Consider the following 20,693-nt stretch of genomic DNA (forward strand, 5'->3'; position numbering starts at 1 on the left):
TTTCTTATGTATTCAATGTTTCTTTATGCAGATGCAAGCAAATAGGAATGTATATTTTATTTTCCCCCCTTCACAAAAAAATAGCATATTATATATGTTATCTACCTTGCTTTTTATAATAACAGTATCTTTCCATGTTTGTATATAGAAAGCATCCTCATTTTTTTTTTATCTTTAGATCACAATATTCCATTGTGTGAATATTGGTTTATATAACTAGTCCTCTTTTGATAGACCCAACTTTTTTTGATTATGTGTCTCCATTAGTTAAGAAAAAATGATACACCCTCTCAGTATATGTTTGTTTACAAATTATATACATAAAGTACTCTCCATCCCTGTTAACAAGTTTAATGTCTGATGTTTACTGTAGCTTAAAAATAATTTTAAAATAGAGGTCATGGTCATTTCTTTTTATACTCATTAGATCATCTTGTTCACCCTTAGGAGTATACATTCTGCTCTGAAGGCTGCACTTTAAACCAGTTAATGCATACAGAGGCGTCTAGCTCGGGGACTAGTACGTCATCAGTGCCAAGTCAGTGTTAAATGAACCTGAATTTAGAACACAGAGCTCCTGTTTTCTTTTTGCCCTAAATCTCTTCTGAATATTTATCTGCTGAGTTGCTCTTGGGCTTTTGAGAGGTTACTATTATCTAAAATGCCTCCCTCCCTTAATCTATACTTTAGTTTTTTTATCTGTAAAATGAGAATACTTATGCCTGGTAGGGAGACTTGATTGCAGTGAAGGAATACAGATGAAATCACTTTGTCCATTCCAACATATAGGGAATTATTTTTCCTACTGTTATTAATTGTGACCCATGTATGCGTCTAGGCAAGAAATCTTTAATTCTCATTTTCTAGAAGATAGTTTCAAATAGATAAGGCAGGGGGGACTTGTTGAAAGATTTGATATAAGAGCCAAAAGACGTAGAGTTGACTGAAGGTAATAAACCTTGATTATAGTGATTTTTGTGACTTTCCTCTCTTTTTAGAATCCGGATACAGTCAAGGCCAAGTTGATCTCTCGGATGGCTAAAATGGGCCAGCCCATGCTGCCCATTCTTCCACCACAGCTGGATTCCAATGATTCAGAAATTGAAGTATGTCCCACTGGCTGTCTTAGAATGAATAGTGCAAATGTTGCTGTCTTCTGTTCTTTTAACTGAAATTATTGCTTTTTCTGCCTCTAACCCAGAATCATTATTTAGAGAGCTTATATTCAGAATGATACAGGTTGGTATTGGTACATGTGTTTCTGCTATAATTATCACTTCCCCTGAGAAATGGAAGCAATTCTGTATATCTGCCACAAGAACTGGGCAGTTTTAAGTAGTTAATTTAGCTTTCTACTAAAATCTCTGTTGTCAGCAAACATCAGCCTTTAGGCAGCATAATGCCTGACCCATAAAAGAATGAATTCATATTTGTTGATTGAATGTTTAGATTCTCTTGGGAAATGTTGATTTTTCCACTGATGTAATTTAATATGAAGATCACACTGTTGTAGGAATTCCCTGGCAGTCCAGTGGTTAGAACTCAGCACTGTCACTGCCAAGGGCACGGGTTCAATCCCTGGTTGGGGAACTAAGATCCCACAAGCCATGAGGTGCAGCCAAAAAAAACCACTGTTGTATCTTTTGGCTTTGTATGTGGCATGATTTTTTTTAATTAATTTTTTTTTGACTGCATTGGGTCTTAGTTGCGGCGTGCAGGATCTCTCATTGCAGCACACAGTCTTCTCTCTAGTTGTGGTGCGGGTTCCAAAGTGCGTAGGCTCAGTAGTTGGAGCATGTGGGCTCAGCAGTTGGGGCGCACGGGCTCAGTTGCCCCGTGGCATGTGGGATCTTAGTTCCCCGACCAGGGATCAAACCCATGTCCCCTGCATTGGAAGGCGGACTCTCAACCACTGCACCACCAGGGAAGCCCGGCATGATTTTTTTGAAGTTCAAAAATTTTATTGCAATCAGCTCTATCAATTTTTCCCTTTGTTTTTTGCTTTTGACATTATGCTTAGAAAGCCTTCCCACTTTCAGATACTGTAAACATCACATGTCTTTTTAAAATATTTATTATTATATGTTTAGATCTATTATTTCATATTTAATCCATCTGGAATTTGGTGAATGGTGAGAAGTAACTTAATTCCAACTAAGTTCTTTTCCCATTGGTTAGTTCCTTATTGAATAAAATAATTCTTTCTCAACTGAATTGAAACACTTAACAGTGATTAATTTTTAGGATTCTTTGATACTGATGTAAAACAAAGCAAGCGTGATGCTTTTGAGGAAAAAAATTTTCAAAATAGGCTTTTTTTTTTTTCACAATTTTGTTTTATTTCTTCACGGAAAAGCTCTGTGTAGATTTAACATTTTAAAGGAAGATAGGATTTCTGGGATCTGTTATAGGATTGGTTTTTATCTGGTTTCTGGAAATGAAATTTGGATAAGATAATATTCTTATTAAAATTTTTAGGTGCGAATTATTCATTGTAGAGTAATATAAATTAAAAAGAAACATATTTAACAAAAAGGACATTCTTTATATGTTGTTTCATAATCTGATTTTTTAACTTAATGTTATATCATGAACATTTATGTTAATATCAGTAATATAAAAATAGTAAATAAATAAAACAAAGCTTTATCACCTTTAAAGATAACCCAGTGCTCTGTTACATTGATTTATCATGATTCCTTTTACTCTGTTGTTAGACATTTCGGTTGATTTATGTAATGATGTAAAACTGGGATGCTTTTCCAGAAATGCAAAATACATTTCTGAGAATATTGGGAAACAAGAGGAAGTTCTGAAGTAAAAGAATGTCAAAGAGATTTCAGCCCTTAAACTGTAGCGTAGCAGATCACAGTCACTGTATATTGTGCCTCAAGTTTTTCTTTTCCTTGAATGAATCAGGAAGATATTTGTATGTTAACTTTGTTTAGAATTATAGTAGGGACCAACATTGCTTGGCTTTTATGAAGAGAAAGAATGAGGGGAAAACACTCTAAAACTATATTGTCAAAAACAGCATCGTAATGAGGCACAGTGAATCCTACTCTATCTGATTTTCTGTGAGTACCTTGAGGTCTGTGTATATTATTTGGCAGAAGAGAAAGGCTGCATTATTCCCTGGGTTTCCTTGTAAGAGGCCCTAATTCTGTGGAAACAGACTAGGTCAGTCTGAAGGAAGCTAGCTGCTGGTTTGCAAAATGATACATTATGGGGAGCAGTCACTCTAGCTGCTTCAGACAAAATAACATCAACAACTTATACTGGAAATTAACTATGATTATTTGATATAATTTACAGGGAGAAGGGATCCTTCTCCCTGGATATACTGGATATACTCCAGTATATAATAGAGTGCTTTCTTCCCATAGCCCACACCTTAAACTCTTGCCTTTCTGCTTGCCTTTCCTTCCTCTTCTTTGCCTAAAAGCACTGGTTGTAAGCAGGTTTAGGGTGGACAGTCACCCTCAGTCTTCAATTAAGGACCCATAGACACAGTAACCAAAATGCTCATGCTGTTGCAGGATGTGAATGCTCTTCGAGGAGCTGGGCAGCCTATGGTGACTCCGTCCATCCAGCCGTCTCTTCAGCCAGCCCATCCAGTGCTACCACAGATGACCTCACAAGGTAAGGAACATCTCTGAGGCTTTGTGGCCTTGAATTGGGTCGGTACCAAAGTTGTCATCATTGTTCCTTAAAATGTTAGGCTGCATTGTTTTAGTATTGAGAACTGAACTAGAGTATAAAACTTGTCAGTTTGTCCCTGGGTAGGGCATTTTCAGACCTGGAGATGTATTTGGTCTGCTTGCTGTGTCTGCTGTGTTGCATTGTCAGTTTTGGAAATCGGCACTCAGCTAATGAGCCATCTCCCTGTGTGTAATTCTGCACTTTCTGTCAGCTGATGGTGTCGAAGGTCTGAGTCTCGTGCACCTGAGCATGCCCAATTTCCTTCCACTAGCCCATTGCTAAGACTCCAGTAGAGCTGAGTTTAGGAGACTAGGTGAGAGAAGTGGTCAAGTCTGAAGGGTGGTGATTTGAAAGGTGATAATCCAGACTTGTACCAAGAAGCAAGGGATGGATAACAGTGAACACTTCTTGCTTTATCTTAGCACCTCAGCCATCTGTTTCTGGGCTCCAAACACCGTCTGCTGCCTTGATGCAAGTTGCATCTCATGATTCCCACTCAGCTGTATCTGGAAACGCCCAGTCCTTTCAGGTAACAACATTTTTAAACCATATCAGTTATAAGCTATAATTGATTATGGTTCTAGGCAGTCTCTTTTCTTCTTCTTGCACGATTTGTACTGTACCAGTTCCTCACAGAGTTTATGATTTTTCTCCTTCCTCAACTCCTACTTTCTCATGTCTAAACAAGCAAGGGATTACCTACCTTATAGGTGGTTGTAAAGATTTTGTGCAAGAACAAGCAAAGCACCTGGCACAAGGCCTGGCACATAGTAAAAGCCCAAGCAATGTTTGTTTGTTTTCCTTTTCACACATGTCTAATTGAGGGCTATAGATTCAAGTCTTCTGTGTTCTCTTCTGTCAAACAGCTGATAGGCCAAGATTCTGCACTCCACTCAGCAGAACGGTTGTGGTGGAGGTCAATGGATGGAGGCTGTATGAAAATACAGCTGAACTCTTTGTCTAGTTATCCTCCAAAAGTGAGCTCTTAAAAGTAGGTTTTTTTCTGTTTTCACAGAAGGCGGTGGCAACAGCCTGTCTGCCTCTGCTGACTCTTTGCCCGGACAGTGGACTCTTTCTTTTGCCCTGACACATTTGATGGTTGAGACTTAACTCCCCGTGGTAACAGACCCTCGCTTCCTTGGTGATTCTTGATGGAGGGATCAGAGTGATGGTGGCCAAGTTATGCCCCATTAGGAAGGGGTGTATCAGAATTGAGGAAAGTCCTACCTGGCCCTCTCCCCACTCCTGAATGGACCTAATGGAGAGTTATATCCTATAGACTAAGATTCTTTTTTAGTAATGGATGGTTATACCAATCCCTGGAAATGAGCTGGATTTCCTTAATTCAAGGAAGAATAACCATCATCACTAAAATGATAGCTGCTGTTTATTGAGCATTTATTGTCTTCCAGGCACTTACTTACGAGCTGTTAGGAACTTTACCTATATATCACTTCATTTAATCCACACAACAACCCTAAGAAATGGTATTATTATTTTCATTTTATAGTTGAGGTGGCTGAGGCTCAGAGGAAAATGAGAGCTCTTGGTCATACAGATAAGCATCACAATCTAGAAGGGGAGAGGCATCCTTTGGAAACTGGTGGCTTTAGTTTGGAATCGCAGTGAACACCTCTTCTTTTACCTTAATGAAACCAAGCATCGTTTGCTTAGTTTTAAATTTTTAGACCATCAATAGGCCCAATGGCCGGGGGATGAATTCCTACTTAATTAAATCATCACAAGAGGACTGGGGAGTGACCTGAGACACGCTTCCCTCACTCTCTAGGTATGACTTTAGTGACCAGGCATCACTGGATTACATACATGACTCTCCTGCTGCAATTATTACCCAATACCAAACCCTGGTCTCATACATCTCCAGCTTCAATAAGTTTGCGTCTACTTCCAGTTTGTCTACTTTATTCCATCCAAGACAAATTAAGCAGAAAAGAGAGATATGACTGTTTTATAAGCCATCTGTAACTTGGCATTTTCTCAGCCCTATGCAGGTATGCAAGCCTATGCTTATCCTCAGGCACCAGCTGTTGCTTCCCAGCTGCAGCCCATTCGGCCCTTGTACCCCGCACCGCTCTCTCAGTCTCCTCATTTTCAAGGTAGGAGTTTCTCATCTTCTGTTCTTGCTGTGCTTTCCTCCCTCCCATTCCTTTTTCATTTTGACTCCAGTAGATCTCTGCCCTTTTTTTCTTTTCTTTTTTTTAAACAAGTTAGTTGAGGTATGACTTACATACCGTGTAATTCACTCGTTTTAAGTGTACAATTCAATGGGTTTTCTTAGGATGTTTACAGAATTGAGCAACTATTACCATAATCCAGCTTTAGAACATTTACATCATCCCCACAAAAACCCTCATGGCCACCTTCTGTGTTTTGTTTCTTGCATTTTCTCCTACCAGCCCTTTTTAATTCCTCTCTCAGAGTTGCTCTGTAGAGTTCATAGCTAATAGTAAAAGAGTAAAAACATTGGAGGAAATTGGGAGAAAACATCATGACTGTTCAGTATCTCTGAAAGCGATTTTGTTAAAATTTTAAAGTTGTGAAAAGAATATACTTTTATAAAAAGGTCAAACAACACAAAAAGGTGTGAAGTGAAGTTACTTTTTTCCATCATTAAACCCCCCTGACCTTAGGAAACGGTCACTTTTCAGATATCTTGTATACATGTACAAGTGTGGTTGCCTAGTGTAAAAAACAAAGCAAAATAAAATGCACACAGCTGGGATGGTATCCTGCCTTCTTGTTCTGCAGCTTGTCTTTTGTACAGTAATCACTTTGGGTATTAGGACAGTGGTAGGAAGAAGCAAGTATATCCCACAATGAAACTTATGGTCCTGGAGTGGTAAGGGTTTCCTGGGTGCATCCTTTGTCTGGAAGCCCTGCCCTTCTCCATCTGGGAAACCACTGAATCGGTCATCTCCTCTGTGAAGGCTTCCTGTTACCATCCCTCTCTGCTCTCCTTCCAGAGACATAACTGTGTACGTGTGTCACCAAAGAGTTAATCTTGCTTTTCTCTGTGCTGCTTTTGTACCTTGTAACCTCGTACATGGTTCATTCTTTGCACTTACAACACTCTGTTATAATGATCTGTTTACACGTGAGTCTGCTCACCAGACTGACCTTGCCAAGGGCAGGAACCGTGTTTCATTCCTTGCTGTATCCTTGGTACCTGGTCCAATACCTGGCATGCAGTTGGGTGAATGGAGAAGCAATCTGAGTTGCTAGTGCACTACTTGTGCCCTTGAACCAGACTGTATCACTTGATGCATTTTGCAGGAGGATAGCTGGTTATTGTTAGCTTTGGAGCCATTTTGCCTTTAACCCCTCTCCATCTTCTCCTGACAGTGTAAGTCACCTACAGCATTTTCCAGTATTTGGAAATGTTCATTTCTTTCTTTCCTCTGCTGATAGAGCTGTTGGCTTTTCTTCATACAGTATCCTCTGCTACAGTTTCATAAGTTTCTTTTTGGCTAATGTCTGTTCAGGATCAGGTGACATGGCTTCATTTCTCATGACTGAAGCCCGGCAACATAACACTGAAATTCGAATGGCAGTCAGCAAAGTGGCTGATAAAATGGATCATCTCATGACTAAGGTGACTGAGTCATCTCATGACTAAGGGGCTGTGTTGAAAGTGGGGGTATAAAGAGGGGATACAAACAGGGAGCAACCAGGGCTATAGGTAAACTCTTCCTGGTTTCCTGTATTCATAGTAGTTAGTAGTTATTTCCCTAGAAGGGTCGTTTTATTTGGGGATCCAGTTAGCAGAAGAAAACTCCTGCTTACATTGGAGATTGTCTCAGAAACTTATTAACCCCCTCAAAAAAGTAGTCAGACCTTGGGTAAATTGTATTTCTCCTTTTAAAAATGTCATGAAAAGTCTTTCTGACACTCCTTTTGTAGGTTGAAGAGTTACAGAAACGTACCACTAGCAATTCCCTGCTCATTCCTAGCATGTCGGTGACAATGGAAACAAGCATGATTATGAGCAACATCCAACGAATTATTCAGGTGAGAGTGATCAAGAACAGAGCACTCTAATATGTATAAAATAGGTAACTAATAAAAAAAAAGTATATCATTAAAAAAAAAAAAGAACAGAGCACTCAACCTGGAGATCTTGCCGCTGCTCTCTCTGGAGATGTACTACTGTTTGAAACCTCTACTCCAGGAATAAGAGCACGTGATAAATGCCACACGGAGTTGGGAAATGCTGGAAAATCCATTATGACTTAATTACTCCAAGTGACTTATCACTCTATTATCAGAAGGAAACATTTCTTTTTTGACCATATTCCAAAGTTTGTGCTTCATTTTATAGCCATTTGTACATTTAGTCTATTGGATGTAGTGATTTGTATCCATCAGGTAGAATTTGATACATTGTTTTAAGTATTATATTTATGTGGACATAAGTTCTAGATTTTTCTCTCAGATATGTAATAGTATCATCTGGTGTAATAGTATCATCTGGTATTCCCTTTTATCTGGTGCTTCTCTCTTAACAAGTTAAACGTCATATATTTCGAATTAGGAAAATGAAAGATTGAAGCAAGAGATCCTTGAAAAGAGCAGTCGGATAGAAGACCAGAATGACAAGATTAGTGAACTAATTGAACGAAATCAGAGGTAATGACAGGTACGGGGCACTGGCTAGGATGGACAAAAAAGGGTTTAGTTTGTAAATGCCCAAGTTAAATAAGCATGTTTGTTTACAGAAGTTTATGTGTATTTCTGCTCTTTTCTGTTTCCTGCCTGTCATGTGAATTACTGCTTGTTGACTGAACGGATTTCAGGAGAAAGGGCTCAGGAGGCTGTGATGTAATGCACACCTGCGTTTGAATCCTGGCTCTGCTCCTCATTTGTTGTGTGGCTTTGGGCGTTTTATTTATTCCCACCGGCTCTAGTTTCCTCATCTGTAAAAGCAGTGTTAGTGCCTAGAAAACTCCTGATGTCCTCTTCTCTCTTCTGTGTGGGCTGACTCTTATTTTATGAACCAGAACTTCACTGATTTCCACATAAAACCCAAGCATTGTATAATTTTTCTAGATCCTTCTGAAAATTTTTTTTGTGGGGAGGGGTCAGGGGAACATGTTACAGCAGCATTTCACTTTAAAATATCCTCCCATATTTCTCTTCTCCAGTGTCTCTTGTCTCCCACATGGAAGGGGGAAGGGGAGTGGCTTTCTTTTCTTCCCTCCTTGTAGCCTTCATACTCCTGTCTCTTTCCTCTCTTATTTCCCCTCACCACACATGTTCAAATTCCCCTCCTCTTCATTCTGCAAATTCAAAGCAATTCACCCCGGTCCAGGTTCCTGCCTCCAAATTTGATTACTGCAGATCTTCGGAAAACAAAATGCTTTCAGATTGTTCCTGATGAAGGTATAGAGCAATGCTCTGACGACCGAATGTATTGATACATTGGGTTATACCTGGTATGCATTGAGTGCTTGATAAATGTTTTCTTTTTCCCTGTTTATTTCACAGGTATGTTGAGCAGAGTAACCTGATGATGGAGAAGAGGAACAACTCACTTCAAACTGCCACAGAAAACACACAGGCAAGAGTTTTGCATGCTGAGCAAGAGAAGGTAAAGTAACTGGGGAGAGAAAAGCCCAAGTCAGGATGTGTAGAGCCAAGGAGTGTCCTCTGTACGTCCTTACCAGTTCGCTTTTTAGCAGAATTTTTGCCATCATTGAGAAGAGAACTAGAAATCTTCCAACAGATTTTTAATATATCCAACATCCAGATTTCTGTTGTATAAATGTGTTACAATAAGTTGACTCAAAAACAATCACTGATGTTAGTAATCTGGTTAAGGTGAGGATTATACAGTTTATTAGAAACTAATCCTATTCTGCTGAAAAAATCAACAGACGATTTCTGTTATGCCACATAACAAACATTTATTGTAAAGTTTGAGACTGTTTAGTTTGCTCCTTCATCTGTGTCTGCCAAAGCATTTTAAAGTTTTGCTGTTTGACTTCAGTCAGTTCAGAACAGGTATTTTGACCTGTTTCTGAAGTAGCTATAAGGAAGGAAGACTGTTGTGGGTCTTGGGTTGAGATGACTGCTTTGGAAGCCCCACTCCTCCTGTCTTTGCTCCAGTGACACTGTTTTTCTGAAATGAGTTCCTTCTTGTTTGGGCTCCCCCTCATCAGCTGGGACCCTTTCGCAACCCTTTCATCTTCTATTTTCTCAGATTTAAGAAGTGTTTTATATTTTGTATTTGAATTTTTTTGAAAACATGAAAATTGAGTGGAATGCACTTTATAACTTGAGATAAGAGCTTTTGAGTGATCTTCCACTCTGCTCGTTCTTTGGTGAGAGTGACCATCCACCCCACTGCCTCTCCTGTGGAATTCATCCCCTCCAGTGGTCTTAGCTGCTGCAAGGCCCTATGCAAGTGGTCTTCCCTCTGATATCAGTGAACTCCGGAGCCACGATAGACGCAAAGCCCTCTGAGCGTTGTGTTAGTTCAGTTTCTGTTAGGCCAGTTGAGGCAAGACAGTGAGTAAAACTTTGATTCTACTTGCGGCAGGTGAAACTTCCTCTCCTGCCCGGAAGTCCAAACTATCATTGTCCTCTGAGTTTAACAGATGAAAACCTAAGGCTGCTGAACAGCAAAAATAAGTATCTTAGAGCTCACTCTAAAGGTCGCATGTTACTAAAAAATTTATTCTGACACTTATTAAAACAGTAAGGAAGATTTTATTCAAGGCTATTGCAATAGATGGGAGTTCCCTGGTGGCTTAGTGGTTAGGATTCTGGACTTTCACTGCTGTGGCCCGGGTTCAATCCCTGGTTGGGGAACTGAGATCCCGCAAGCCACACGGTGTGGCCAAAAAAATAAATAAAATAAAAAGACTATTGTAATAGGGAAGAAATGTTGAGCTCAGCTCCAAATACAGTTAAGGGCAAGAGGGCAAGTGGGGAATTTACAGCCAAGGAGCAGAGTGAGGGGGGGTCAGTGGGTGGAAAATTACTAAGAGGAGACATCCTGGGTAGGGGGATTCTTGCTAACGACAGGCCAAGGACTTAGACAGCAAAGGTTGGGATGGAGAACTTTGATCAGATATCAAGGGTAGAGATTCACTCTAAACTGACTTAGCAGGGATTCTTGCTAAAACTGGGCTGGTCCGGCCAAAGACAGGAGGGGAGAACAAGGTCATGGGCTTAGAGGAGCCTAACTTGAAGTGTGGTCAAGGAGAGAGACTTTGCCAGTGTACACTCAGATACTCATTCATAGCTTATTTCTTTTTATTTTGTATACAATTTGTTTTATTTCCCCCACCTTTAAGAGAGCCAAAATATCAGATTTTAAATGTAAGCTAGAAAACTGATTAAGGCTTTGGAATAAATGTTTAAAACTGAGGTAGGAGCAGTGAATACCCTAAGAAGGGACAAGTGATAATAAGAAAGTAGACAGCAGTAAGAATGCATGTAAAGTGTAGTGGTATAGGAGGAGTAATGGTAGTAGCAGTGTAATAGTATGGGAGAGATGGTCCAACCCCGTAAATACACTGCTGCCCAAAAATCAAAACCAGTGGAGCAGTCACTCACTGCCTTTCCTGTCATCTGATTTCTCCTATTTTTTACAGGAGCACATCATTTCAGGTGAAATGAATGTAGTATTTGTCATTTGTTTACCATTCCTTTTCATTGACCATCCTTTTAATTATCATTTTCATCATCGCCCTTCATAAACAATATCTGTAGACACTTTTCCAGGGTAGTCATTTTGACTTCATCGGATGTTACTTGAGAATATTTAGCTCCTGTTTGGCCAGTACAGAGCACCATTTAAAATGCATTGAAAAAAAAATAAAATAAAATGCATTGAGCAGTCAAAGAAGTTGGAGTGTTCCCTTCTTTTATTACCACTGTTCTTCAAAGAACCCCCAAAGCAGTTACTCTCACGTGACCGATCTTTATAGTACTACTGTGGGTTGGCCAAAGAGTTTGTTTCCAAGTGAACTCTTTGGCCAACCCAATATTAGTACAGTAGTGCTGGAGAGAAGTTGTAGCCTGAGAAGTGGATTGCCATCAAAGGCATTCAATTTAAAATTTAAAGTACCCTTTTCTTGTTAAAAAAAAAAAATGCTTGTTCATTATAGGAAACTTAGAAAATGGCAGGAATACCATTTCTCATGTATCAGATTGGTGAGATTTAACAATAGGCGGTGACTGTATACCAAGCCACTGAGTATTTTTTCATAACACTATTCTTAATAGTTGCATACAGGATAGATATATCAATTTGCTTAAGCTCATTTTAAAAATTATTTTGTGTTTCCATTGTTTGGCAACTATAAACATGCTGTATCGGTCATCCTTGTAGCAAAATTTTTGTGTTCTTGCATAGTATTTCCTAAGGACAAAGTTTTGCAAGGGCATTCCTGAGTCAGAGACCTTGCTCGTTTGAGGGCTTGATTTGGGCTTAATTCAGGTTGAAGGTGGCCTTAGCTATCTTCCTCCCAGTTCAGCCAGCACAGAGTATGTGAGGTTGGGCCATCACCATCTTTAAAGTGACATCGTACTTTGTTACTGTTCAGGCCAAGGTGACGGAAGAGTTAGCAGCAGCCACTGCACAGGTCTCTCATCTACACCTGAAAATGACCGCCCACCAAAAGAAAGAAACGGAGCTGCAGGTACAGCTGACAGAAAGCATGAAGGAGACGGACCTCCTCAGGGGCCAAGTCGCCAAACTGCAGGCAGAGCTCTCAGGTATGCCCTTGCTGGAGGGGGCTGGGATTTTGACAATGTAAACTTAAAGAATTACACTGTTTCCTTCCTCCCAGTCCATTTGGCATAATGCTAATGAAGTTTATGAAGGACAGAGCCAAAGGTTAAGGTGAACTAATATAAACCTATTACATGATTGTTTGGCATAAAGGACAACAAAAGAACTGACTATCCATTTAGAGTGGATCAGTGGCCACAGTTCTGCTTTGTTTGGGTGAGTGTTGAGTATCCTTGGTACTTAGGATTGGCCTCATAGGCCTTGAAGAGTTCAACTAACTTGTGACTAACTAATCTAACTGAAGGGTTCCTTTAACTTGTGACTCAGTAGAAGCTTAAGAAGCAGGTGCTTCCTGCTGCAGTTGCCTCTTTCCTAGAGCATGGATTGCAGTCCTTCAGCCTGGCACTCAAGGCCCGTCCACCTTGGCTTATTTCCTGTGTGTTGCCCAATTCAACGTAGCTCTGGACATACTAGCCAGCCTGCTGCTTCAACACATCCTGTATTTCTTGCCTTGCTTTTTATCCATGCTGTTCTCTGGACTTGGTGTGCCCACCATCGCCAAGATTTGACTCCAGTTCTCTCCAAAAACTGCCTCTTTCAGAAACTTTCCCTTTTTTTTTTCTAGAATATTTGATCTCCTTTAAAATCCTTCATCTCCAAGTGCATTATTATGCCCATTATCAGAGATAGCCTTTGATCAGCACTACTTATATGTGTTTTCCCTTCTAGAATGCAAGCCTCTGAAGGGCAAGGATGGTATCTTTCTCATCTTTGTAAAGTCCTTCCCTTAGTATTAGTTTAGTGCCTGGCACAATGGTGCTGCTCAAGACATGGTGACTTGAAAAGCAGATTTGTGAAGACTGGCGTGTTGATTCATCCACCACTTTGTATAAAGAAAGACATGTGGAAGGCACAGATGGGACCAGTGGGTGGGGTGTGGCTGGAATAGCAGCAGAGTTAGGAAAAAGCAAATTTAACTTGCCCAAAAAGAAAGCTAAAAAACACTGATGTCAGTTGGTGAAGTGATACCTTGAAGATAAATCCCTTCCTTTTTAGAGCATCACTTGGGTGCACTTGAGGGAAAATCTTAGATTTGAATGTCGTACAGATAGCCTCTTTTCTGTTTTTGTGGTGCTCTGTGACAGTTACCTTAAGGGCACCATAAGGATCTCAAAAGTCTTCCAACAAAATTAATTTTGATGCATTACATTTTTATTTTTATTTTTTATTGATGTATAGTTGATTACAACGTTGTGTTAATTACTGCTGTACAGCAAAGTGATTCAGTTATACATATATATACATTCTTTTTTTTAAATATTCTTTTCCATTATGGTTCATCATAGGATATTGAACATAGTTCTCCGTATTATACAGTAGGACCTTGTTGCTTGATGCATTACATTTTTAAGAAATATTCCAAATAGCTTTATTTGAGAAGGAATGTTTTGAAAGCAGACTCTTGGTAGAATGTCCCAGCTACCACGAGAGTTGAGAATATCTTACCCAGGCAGTGAGAAAGGGCCTGGACCACTACTAAACAAAGATCTCAATGTGTTGAGTCCAGTGTGTTGAGATGATGACTGAAATGGAATTGTGGGAGTGGTAATATTCCGAAGGTGGTCTCTGACCGCTTGGAACATTTCTCTTCCATTTTGTATGTGTCGAAGGTGACATGTAGGTGCAGAGATAAATATGGATGGATGGGGGAGTCAGTTTATGGCTTGATAAACCTGCTATTGGTCAGTGAGGTGATGCTGGAAGAAGTGAGTGGAAGAGGCTCGTGTGGTAGGGTTGGGAGATGATGGAATGCAGCTTTGAAGGCGGTGCTGGGATGCCATACAGCCCACTGCAGCTCTGGTTCTGCAGCCAAGTCTCTGTGCTGTCATATCCCAGAGCTCCAAGAAACCTCTGAGCAAGCACAGTCCAAATTCAAGAGTGAAAAGCAAAGCCGGAGACAACTGGAACTCAGGGTGACGTCCCTGGAGGAGGAGCTGACTGACCTTCGAGCTGAGAAGGAGTCTCTGGAAAAGGTAAGTTCTACATCTGAAGTTTCTCTGTTGGGCCCAAGTGGCCAGGGTTAGCTGTTTAATAAACATTTTTATTTTCCTTTTAAAAATTACAGTTGCATGTGCTCATTGTAACAAATACAAATAATACAGAAAAGTATAAAATAAAAAATAAAATTTATCTTTTCCCCCTCTCATACACTAGAGGCAACAACTATAAAAGATGTATGATTATTCTTCCAGATTGTTTTCTGTGTATGTAATATATATATACACATACGTATATACATGTATGTATAAAATAAATGTACACACATATATGTATGCTGATAACATTTTTAACAATAATGAGATCGTATTTATTTTTATTAATTAATTTATTTTTTATTTTTGGCTGCGTTGGGTCTTTGTTGCTGTGCGCGGGCTTTCTTTAGTTATGGCGAGTGGGGGCTACTCCTCATTGTGGTGCGTGGGCTTCTCATTGCGGTGGTTTCTCTTGTTGCGGAGCACGGGCTCTAGACATGTGGGCTCAGTAGTTGTGGCACACGGGCTGTAGAGCACAGGCTCAGTAGTTGTGGTGCATGGACTTAGTCGCTCCGTGGCATGTGGGATCTTCCCAGGGCTTGGACCTCTGTCCCCTGCACTGGCAGGCGGATTCTTAACCACTGTACCACCAGGGAAGCCCCTGGGATCATATTTAATACTTAAAAAAAAAATTGTATTGTGGCCATTATACTAATGAGAACTTTCTCATTCTTTTTTTTTTGGCAGTGTTGATTATTTTTATTTATTTATTTATTTAAATTGGGGTATAGTTGCTTTACAATGGTGTGTTAGTTTCTGCTGTACAGGAAGTGAATCAGCTGTATATACCACCCCCCTCCTGGACCTCCCACTACCCACCCCCATCCCACCCATCTAGTTCACCACAGAGCACCAAGCTGAGCTCCCTGTGCTATACAGCAGGTTCCCACTAGCTATCCACTTTGCACATGGTAGTGTATATATGTCAGTCCCAATCTCCCACCCCACCTCCTCCGCCCTGTGTCCACACGGCCGTTCTCTACATCTGCATCTCTATTCCTCCCTGAAAATAGGTTCATCTGTACCATTTTTCTAGATTCCACATATATGCGTTAATATATGGTATTTGTTTTTCTCTTTCTGACTTACATCACTCTGTATGACATTCTCTAGGTCCATCCACATATCTGCAATTGACCCAATTTCATTCCTTTTTATGGCTGAGTAATATTCCATTGTATGTATGTACCACATGTTCTTTATCCATTCATCTGTCAATGGACGTTTAGGTTGCTTCCACCTCCTGGCAATTGTAAATAGTGCTGCTGTGAACATTGGGGTGCATGTGTCTTTTTTGAATTATCGTTTTCTCAGGGTATATGCCCAGTAGTGAGATTGCTGGGTCGTATGGTAGTTCTATTTTTAGTTTTCTAAAGAACCTCCATACTGTTTTCCATAGTGGCTGTATCAATTTACATTCCCACCAACAGTGCAAGAAGGTTCCTTTTCTGAACACCCTCTCCAACATTTATTGTTTGTAGATTTTTTGATGATGGCCATTATGACCAGTGTGAGAAGATACCTCATTGTAGTTTTGATCTGCATTTCTCTAATTATTAGTGATGTTAAGCATCTTTTCATGTGCCTCTTGGCCATCTGTATGTCTTCTTTGGAGAAATGTCTGTTTAGGTCTTCTGCCCATTTTTGGATTGGCTTGTTTGTTTTTATGATATTGAGCTGCATGAGCTGTTTGTATATTTTGGAGATTAATCCCTTGTCAATTGCTTCGTTTGCAAATATTTTCTCCCATTCTGAGTGTTGTCTTTTCATCTTGTTTATGGTTTTCTTTGCTGTGCGAAAACTTTTAAGTTTTATCAGGTCCCATTTGTTTATTTTTATTTTAATTTCCGTTACTCTAGGAGTTGGGTCAAAAAAGATCTGTGATTTATGTCAAAGAGTGTTCTTCTTATGTTTTCCTCTAAGAGTTGTTTTTTTTGTTTGTTTGTTTCGTTTTGTTTTGTTTTTGCAGTACGCGGGCCTCTCACTGTTGTGGCCTCTCCCGTTGTGGAGCACAGGCTCCGGATACGCAGGCTCAGCGGCCATGGCTCACGGGCCCAGCCGCTCCGTGGCATGTGGGATCTTCCCGGAGCGGGGCACGAACCCGTGTCCCCTGCATCGGCAGGTGGACTCTCAACCACTGCGCCACCAGGGAAGCCCCTCTAAGAGTTTTATAGTGTCCGGTCTTACATTTAGGTCTTTAATTTTCATTCTTTGTAACTACTACATAATAGTCTACTGTGAGGCTGTACCATAGTTTATTTAACTATTCACCTGTTGATGGATATTTATGTTTCTCATTTTTCACTATTTCAAGCACTGCTGTTGTGGACATCTTTGTACTATATAACTATTTTTGCAAATTCTTTTGAGCATTTCCATAAAATGGATCACTTGAATTAGAATTGCTGCATTAGGAGGGAGACGCAAGAGGGAAGAGATATGGGAACATATGTATATGTATAACTGATTCACTTTGTTATAAAGCAGAAACTAACACACCATTGTAAAGCAATTATACTCCAATAAAGATGTTAAAAAAAAAAGAACTGCTGCATCATAGAAGAGTGCTTAACATCTAAATTTTTGAAATAAATATTGCCAGATTATGCTTGAAGAATTTGTTAGCTTACATTTCCAGCACTGTGTGAACAAGCCCATTTCTCCATAGTTTTTCCAACTCTGCACGTATCAATTTTTCTAATCTTTATAGTCTGATAGGTGAAATATACTATCTTGTCATAATATGTGTTTTTGTTAGTATTAAAGCTTTTATATATTTAATGCCTATTTATATTTCTTCTGTGAATTCTTCTTAATGTCCTTTGCTATTTTATCTATTGTAATATTAGTTTGACTTAGAAACACTACTAAAGGTGCTAATCCTTTGTCAATCATAGATGTTACAAATATTTTTCTAGTTTACTGTTTTTTAACTTTAATAGTATCTTTTGATGTTTTATAAATTTAATATCAGGGTAATACTAGCCCCACTGAATGGACTGGGAACAGTTCTGTCTTTTTCTGTGCTCTGAAACAGTTTAAATATGAAAACAGCAACCTCTTTCTGAGGTTTTAATAAAACTCTAGTAAAGTCCTTTTGGCCTAGTGCCTTTTTAGGGGATAAATCTTGGTCTGTATTTTCAGTTTCTTCTATGATTTTCTCAGGTTTTTTAAAAACCAGTTCTTTCTGATCTTGGGGGCTGTTTCAGTTTTTCACTGTTCTAGATACTCCTGCAGTGACCGTCCTTGTAGCACATTATCTTTGTGAACATGATCTACTGCTTCCTTAAATTATAATTTGTGTAAATTCTGGGTGTGTGTGCGTATTTTGAAGGTCCTTTCACAGGATTCTGATTTTCCTACCAGTAGATTGTGAAAGTATCTACTTCCCTCTGCCCTCACCACTGTTAAGATATTCCCCATCTCTTCATAGAATGGTAGATAAAGCTCTTCTTGTTTTCCTTCTTCTTGTCACAATTTTTTTCTGCCAGTAGCCAAGAATGTTAAATAAATAGGGGAAATTAAATTGCAAAAATGAATTGTTCCCAGAAACGGAGTAAGGACCCAGTGATGTTAATAACTACCACCACCAACCATCACCATCTCCATTTATCCTCTATCAGACAACTAGAGCTGATGATGGTTCTCTTGTTCCTAAGAACCTCTCAGAAAGGAAAAAGAAGTCAGCTCAAGAGCGCTGTCAGGCTGAGGAGGAGATAGATGAAATTCGTAAATCACACCAGGAGGAATTGGACAAACTTCGACAGCTCTTGAAAAAGGCTCGGGTGTCCACGGACCAAGCAGCTGCAGAGCAGGTAATGGGAAGCTGAAGCACTTTGGAAATAAAAGGAAGGCATGAAGGACTCAGAAAAGTTTCTAGTTTCTTCTTTATCCTTTAGGGTGAGATTTCTCATAGTTGATGGGCTAACTTTGGACAAAGGTGGAAGAAGAGCCAGGAATCGAATGGAGAATCTTCTTCCTTTTTTAAAGCTTAGTGAGAATTTTACTATAAGTAAAATATGAAGGAAAAAATTCTTTATAAAAACATTCCAGACATAAGGCCAAAGTCCTCACCCACCAGACACCATCCTTCAGGCACATTATCGTCCTTGAAAAGAAGGGACTTATTTAGGTAATTAGGCAGGGAAACCAGGGATAGTGGCAGTACACAGCTGGATCTCTAGTCCGTTTGACAGCAGCCTTTCTTTTGGTAAGTTCCTAAATTCATGTTTGCATGTTCTTTAATTAGAGTGAATTGGTGCCCTCACTTTGATCACCTATGGGAATTTGGACAAAAATAAGTTTCTTCTGAACCCATAAAGTTTAAGGGCCTGGATCCTGAAAAGTATGATCATACTAGGGCCCTGCCTTCCTGGGACGTGTCTAGACAGTCACACCTTTACCTGGTTGGAGTACCTTTTAGAGTCCTAGCAACCAAGGTCTTCCAAACCGTTGTTTCCTTGCTAAATCTGGGCTCTTAGCTTACTCTTTTTGCCTTGTTGAAGATGGGCTTCCTTAGATGCGACTGGACCCCCCAGCATACGGGTATTACTTTCTCTTGGCAGCTGTCTCTAGTACAGGCTGAGCTGCAGACCCAGTGGGAAGCCAAGTGTGAACATCTGTTGGCCTCTGCCAAGAACGAACACCTGCAGCAGTACCAGGAGGCGTGTGCACAGAGAGATGCCAGGCAGCAGGAGCTGCTCCATCTTGAGGAGAAGGTGGGTGTTTTCCCTGGACTTAGACAGCCTGGTTAATTTGAGGCAAACAGGTTGTTCAAGTCTTGCAGATCCTTTTGTACCTGAAAGATGTTAATAGCTTGAAAACAGAATCATACTTGCTCAGCTCTCCAGTTTATCAGTAATCTTTCACATACTCATTTGGGATGACAGGTCAGTGACCTAGAAACAGCAGCACTCATGATCTGGACCATGTTTTCCATTATAATCTGATCCTTCATTTATTAAGCAAATATTTATTGAGTGCCAGTTGGGTTCCAGACACTGTGTTAGGGAAAGGAACTCTCCTCAAGAATCTCACAATCAAGGAAGGGAGACCGAGGAACAGAGATAAGGATTAAATGCTGTGAGACCCAGAAGAGGAAGTGCCTAGGGGAGCACGGCCAAGAAGGACAAGGAGCTTCGGTGAGGTGGGGAAGGCTGGGGGCGGCGGCAGAGGCTCTGGGCAGAGGCTCTGAGGTGTGCTGGAGCACAGGTGTGGTGGAATCATCTGGCATAAAAATGAGAGAGAGAGAGGGATGGCTTAGCGCCAAAGTCCTCATATCTGGAGGTCAGTTTCTTAAAGTACCCAGTTGAAAAGAGGAAGGCAATCTTGTAGGTGAATAGGTTGCTTCTAACGTCCACTGTTCATATGTCTGTGTGACTAGGGTTATCAAACCCTGCCCCACCCCCGCCCCGCCTTTTTATTTTATTCTTGACCTGATGAGGAACAAGGCAAGTGACCTTGTTGGTAAAGAGGAGATGAAGTTGTGAGTTGAGATTGAGTGATGAGGAAATGGAGTGCCCTGAGTCAGCAGGCCTGGGTGGGGGCGGAGGGTGTGGATGTCAGCAGACCAAACGAAGTGAGATTGACACTTGAAGCTTAGGATGGTTCTCCTCCTCCTGGGTTTCCTGACCTTCACCTGGAAGTCCACGTTCCAAGGCCACAGCCACAGTCTGTTTTGCAGTGTTTAGCCCTCCAGGCCCAAGTCACAGCCCTGACAGAGCAAAATGCACAGCACATCAAGGACCTGGAGAGCAAGTCCCAGATGTCTGGGGTTGAAGCTGCTGCTGCTGCTGCTGCTGCTGACCCCTCAGAGAAGGTGAGCTGCCGATTTCGGAGAAGTGAGCCATGTCATGTCAGGGGATTGAATGTACACATCAGGCGTTCGGAAAGAACTTCTGTTAGTTTGTTGTGTTGTTAGCTTTTTTCCTAACTTTATCGATCTCCCACTTATCTGACTTAAGTCACAGTTAACCCATTGAATCTATCTCTTTGGTGGCAACCCCCAAAGGGCCTTATCCTGAGGCTTTGACAGATAAGGGAAATGTTTCTAAATCACAGGAGAGGAGTGGGAAGTGTGCCCAGCATCTTCTAGCCACTAATCCTCATAGCCCATGACAGCTCTAGTGGTGGCCACG

General features: G+C 40.5%; 1 protein-coding gene across 6 annotated transcripts in view; it reads left to right on the top strand.

Annotated features, from left to right (window-relative positions):
* The window catches only part of FKBP15 (FKBP prolyl isomerase family member 15), a 55,671-nt gene that overhangs the window by 30,018 nt on the left and 4,960 nt on the right, over window positions 1-20,693 (top strand). For 2 of the 6 annotated variants that reach the window (XM_027105148.1, XM_027105153.1), the window contains 13 exons: window positions 999-1,106; window positions 3,540-3,642; window positions 4,125-4,231; window positions 5,705-5,819; window positions 7,206-7,315; window positions 7,624-7,731; window positions 8,255-8,349; window positions 9,208-9,310; window positions 12,276-12,447; window positions 14,360-14,496; window positions 18,180-18,371; window positions 19,122-19,274; window positions 20,228-20,374. In XM_027105148.1, coding sequence (XP_026960949.1) covers window positions 999-1,106; window positions 3,540-3,642; window positions 4,125-4,231; window positions 5,705-5,819; window positions 7,206-7,315; window positions 7,624-7,731; window positions 8,255-8,349; window positions 9,208-9,310; window positions 12,276-12,447; window positions 14,360-14,496; window positions 18,180-18,371; window positions 19,122-19,274; window positions 20,228-20,374 — 1,650 coding nt within the window. The remainder of the gene's footprint in view (window positions 1-998; window positions 1,107-3,539; window positions 3,643-4,124; window positions 4,232-5,704; window positions 5,820-7,205; window positions 7,316-7,623; window positions 7,732-8,254; window positions 8,350-9,207; window positions 9,311-12,275; window positions 12,448-14,359; window positions 14,497-18,179; window positions 18,372-19,121; window positions 19,275-20,227; window positions 20,375-20,693) is intronic. The other 4 variants (XM_027105150.1, XM_027105149.1, XM_027105151.1 and 1 more) reach the window with 4 other exon arrangements.

Source organism: Aethalodelphis obliquidens, unplaced genomic scaffold (assembly GCF_003676395.1).
Source record: "Aethalodelphis obliquidens isolate GAN/ISIS:26980383/991018 unplaced genomic scaffold, ASM367639v1 scaffold7, whole genome shotgun sequence".
Lineage (NCBI taxonomy): Eukaryota > Metazoa > Chordata > Mammalia > Artiodactyla > Delphinidae > Aethalodelphis > Aethalodelphis obliquidens.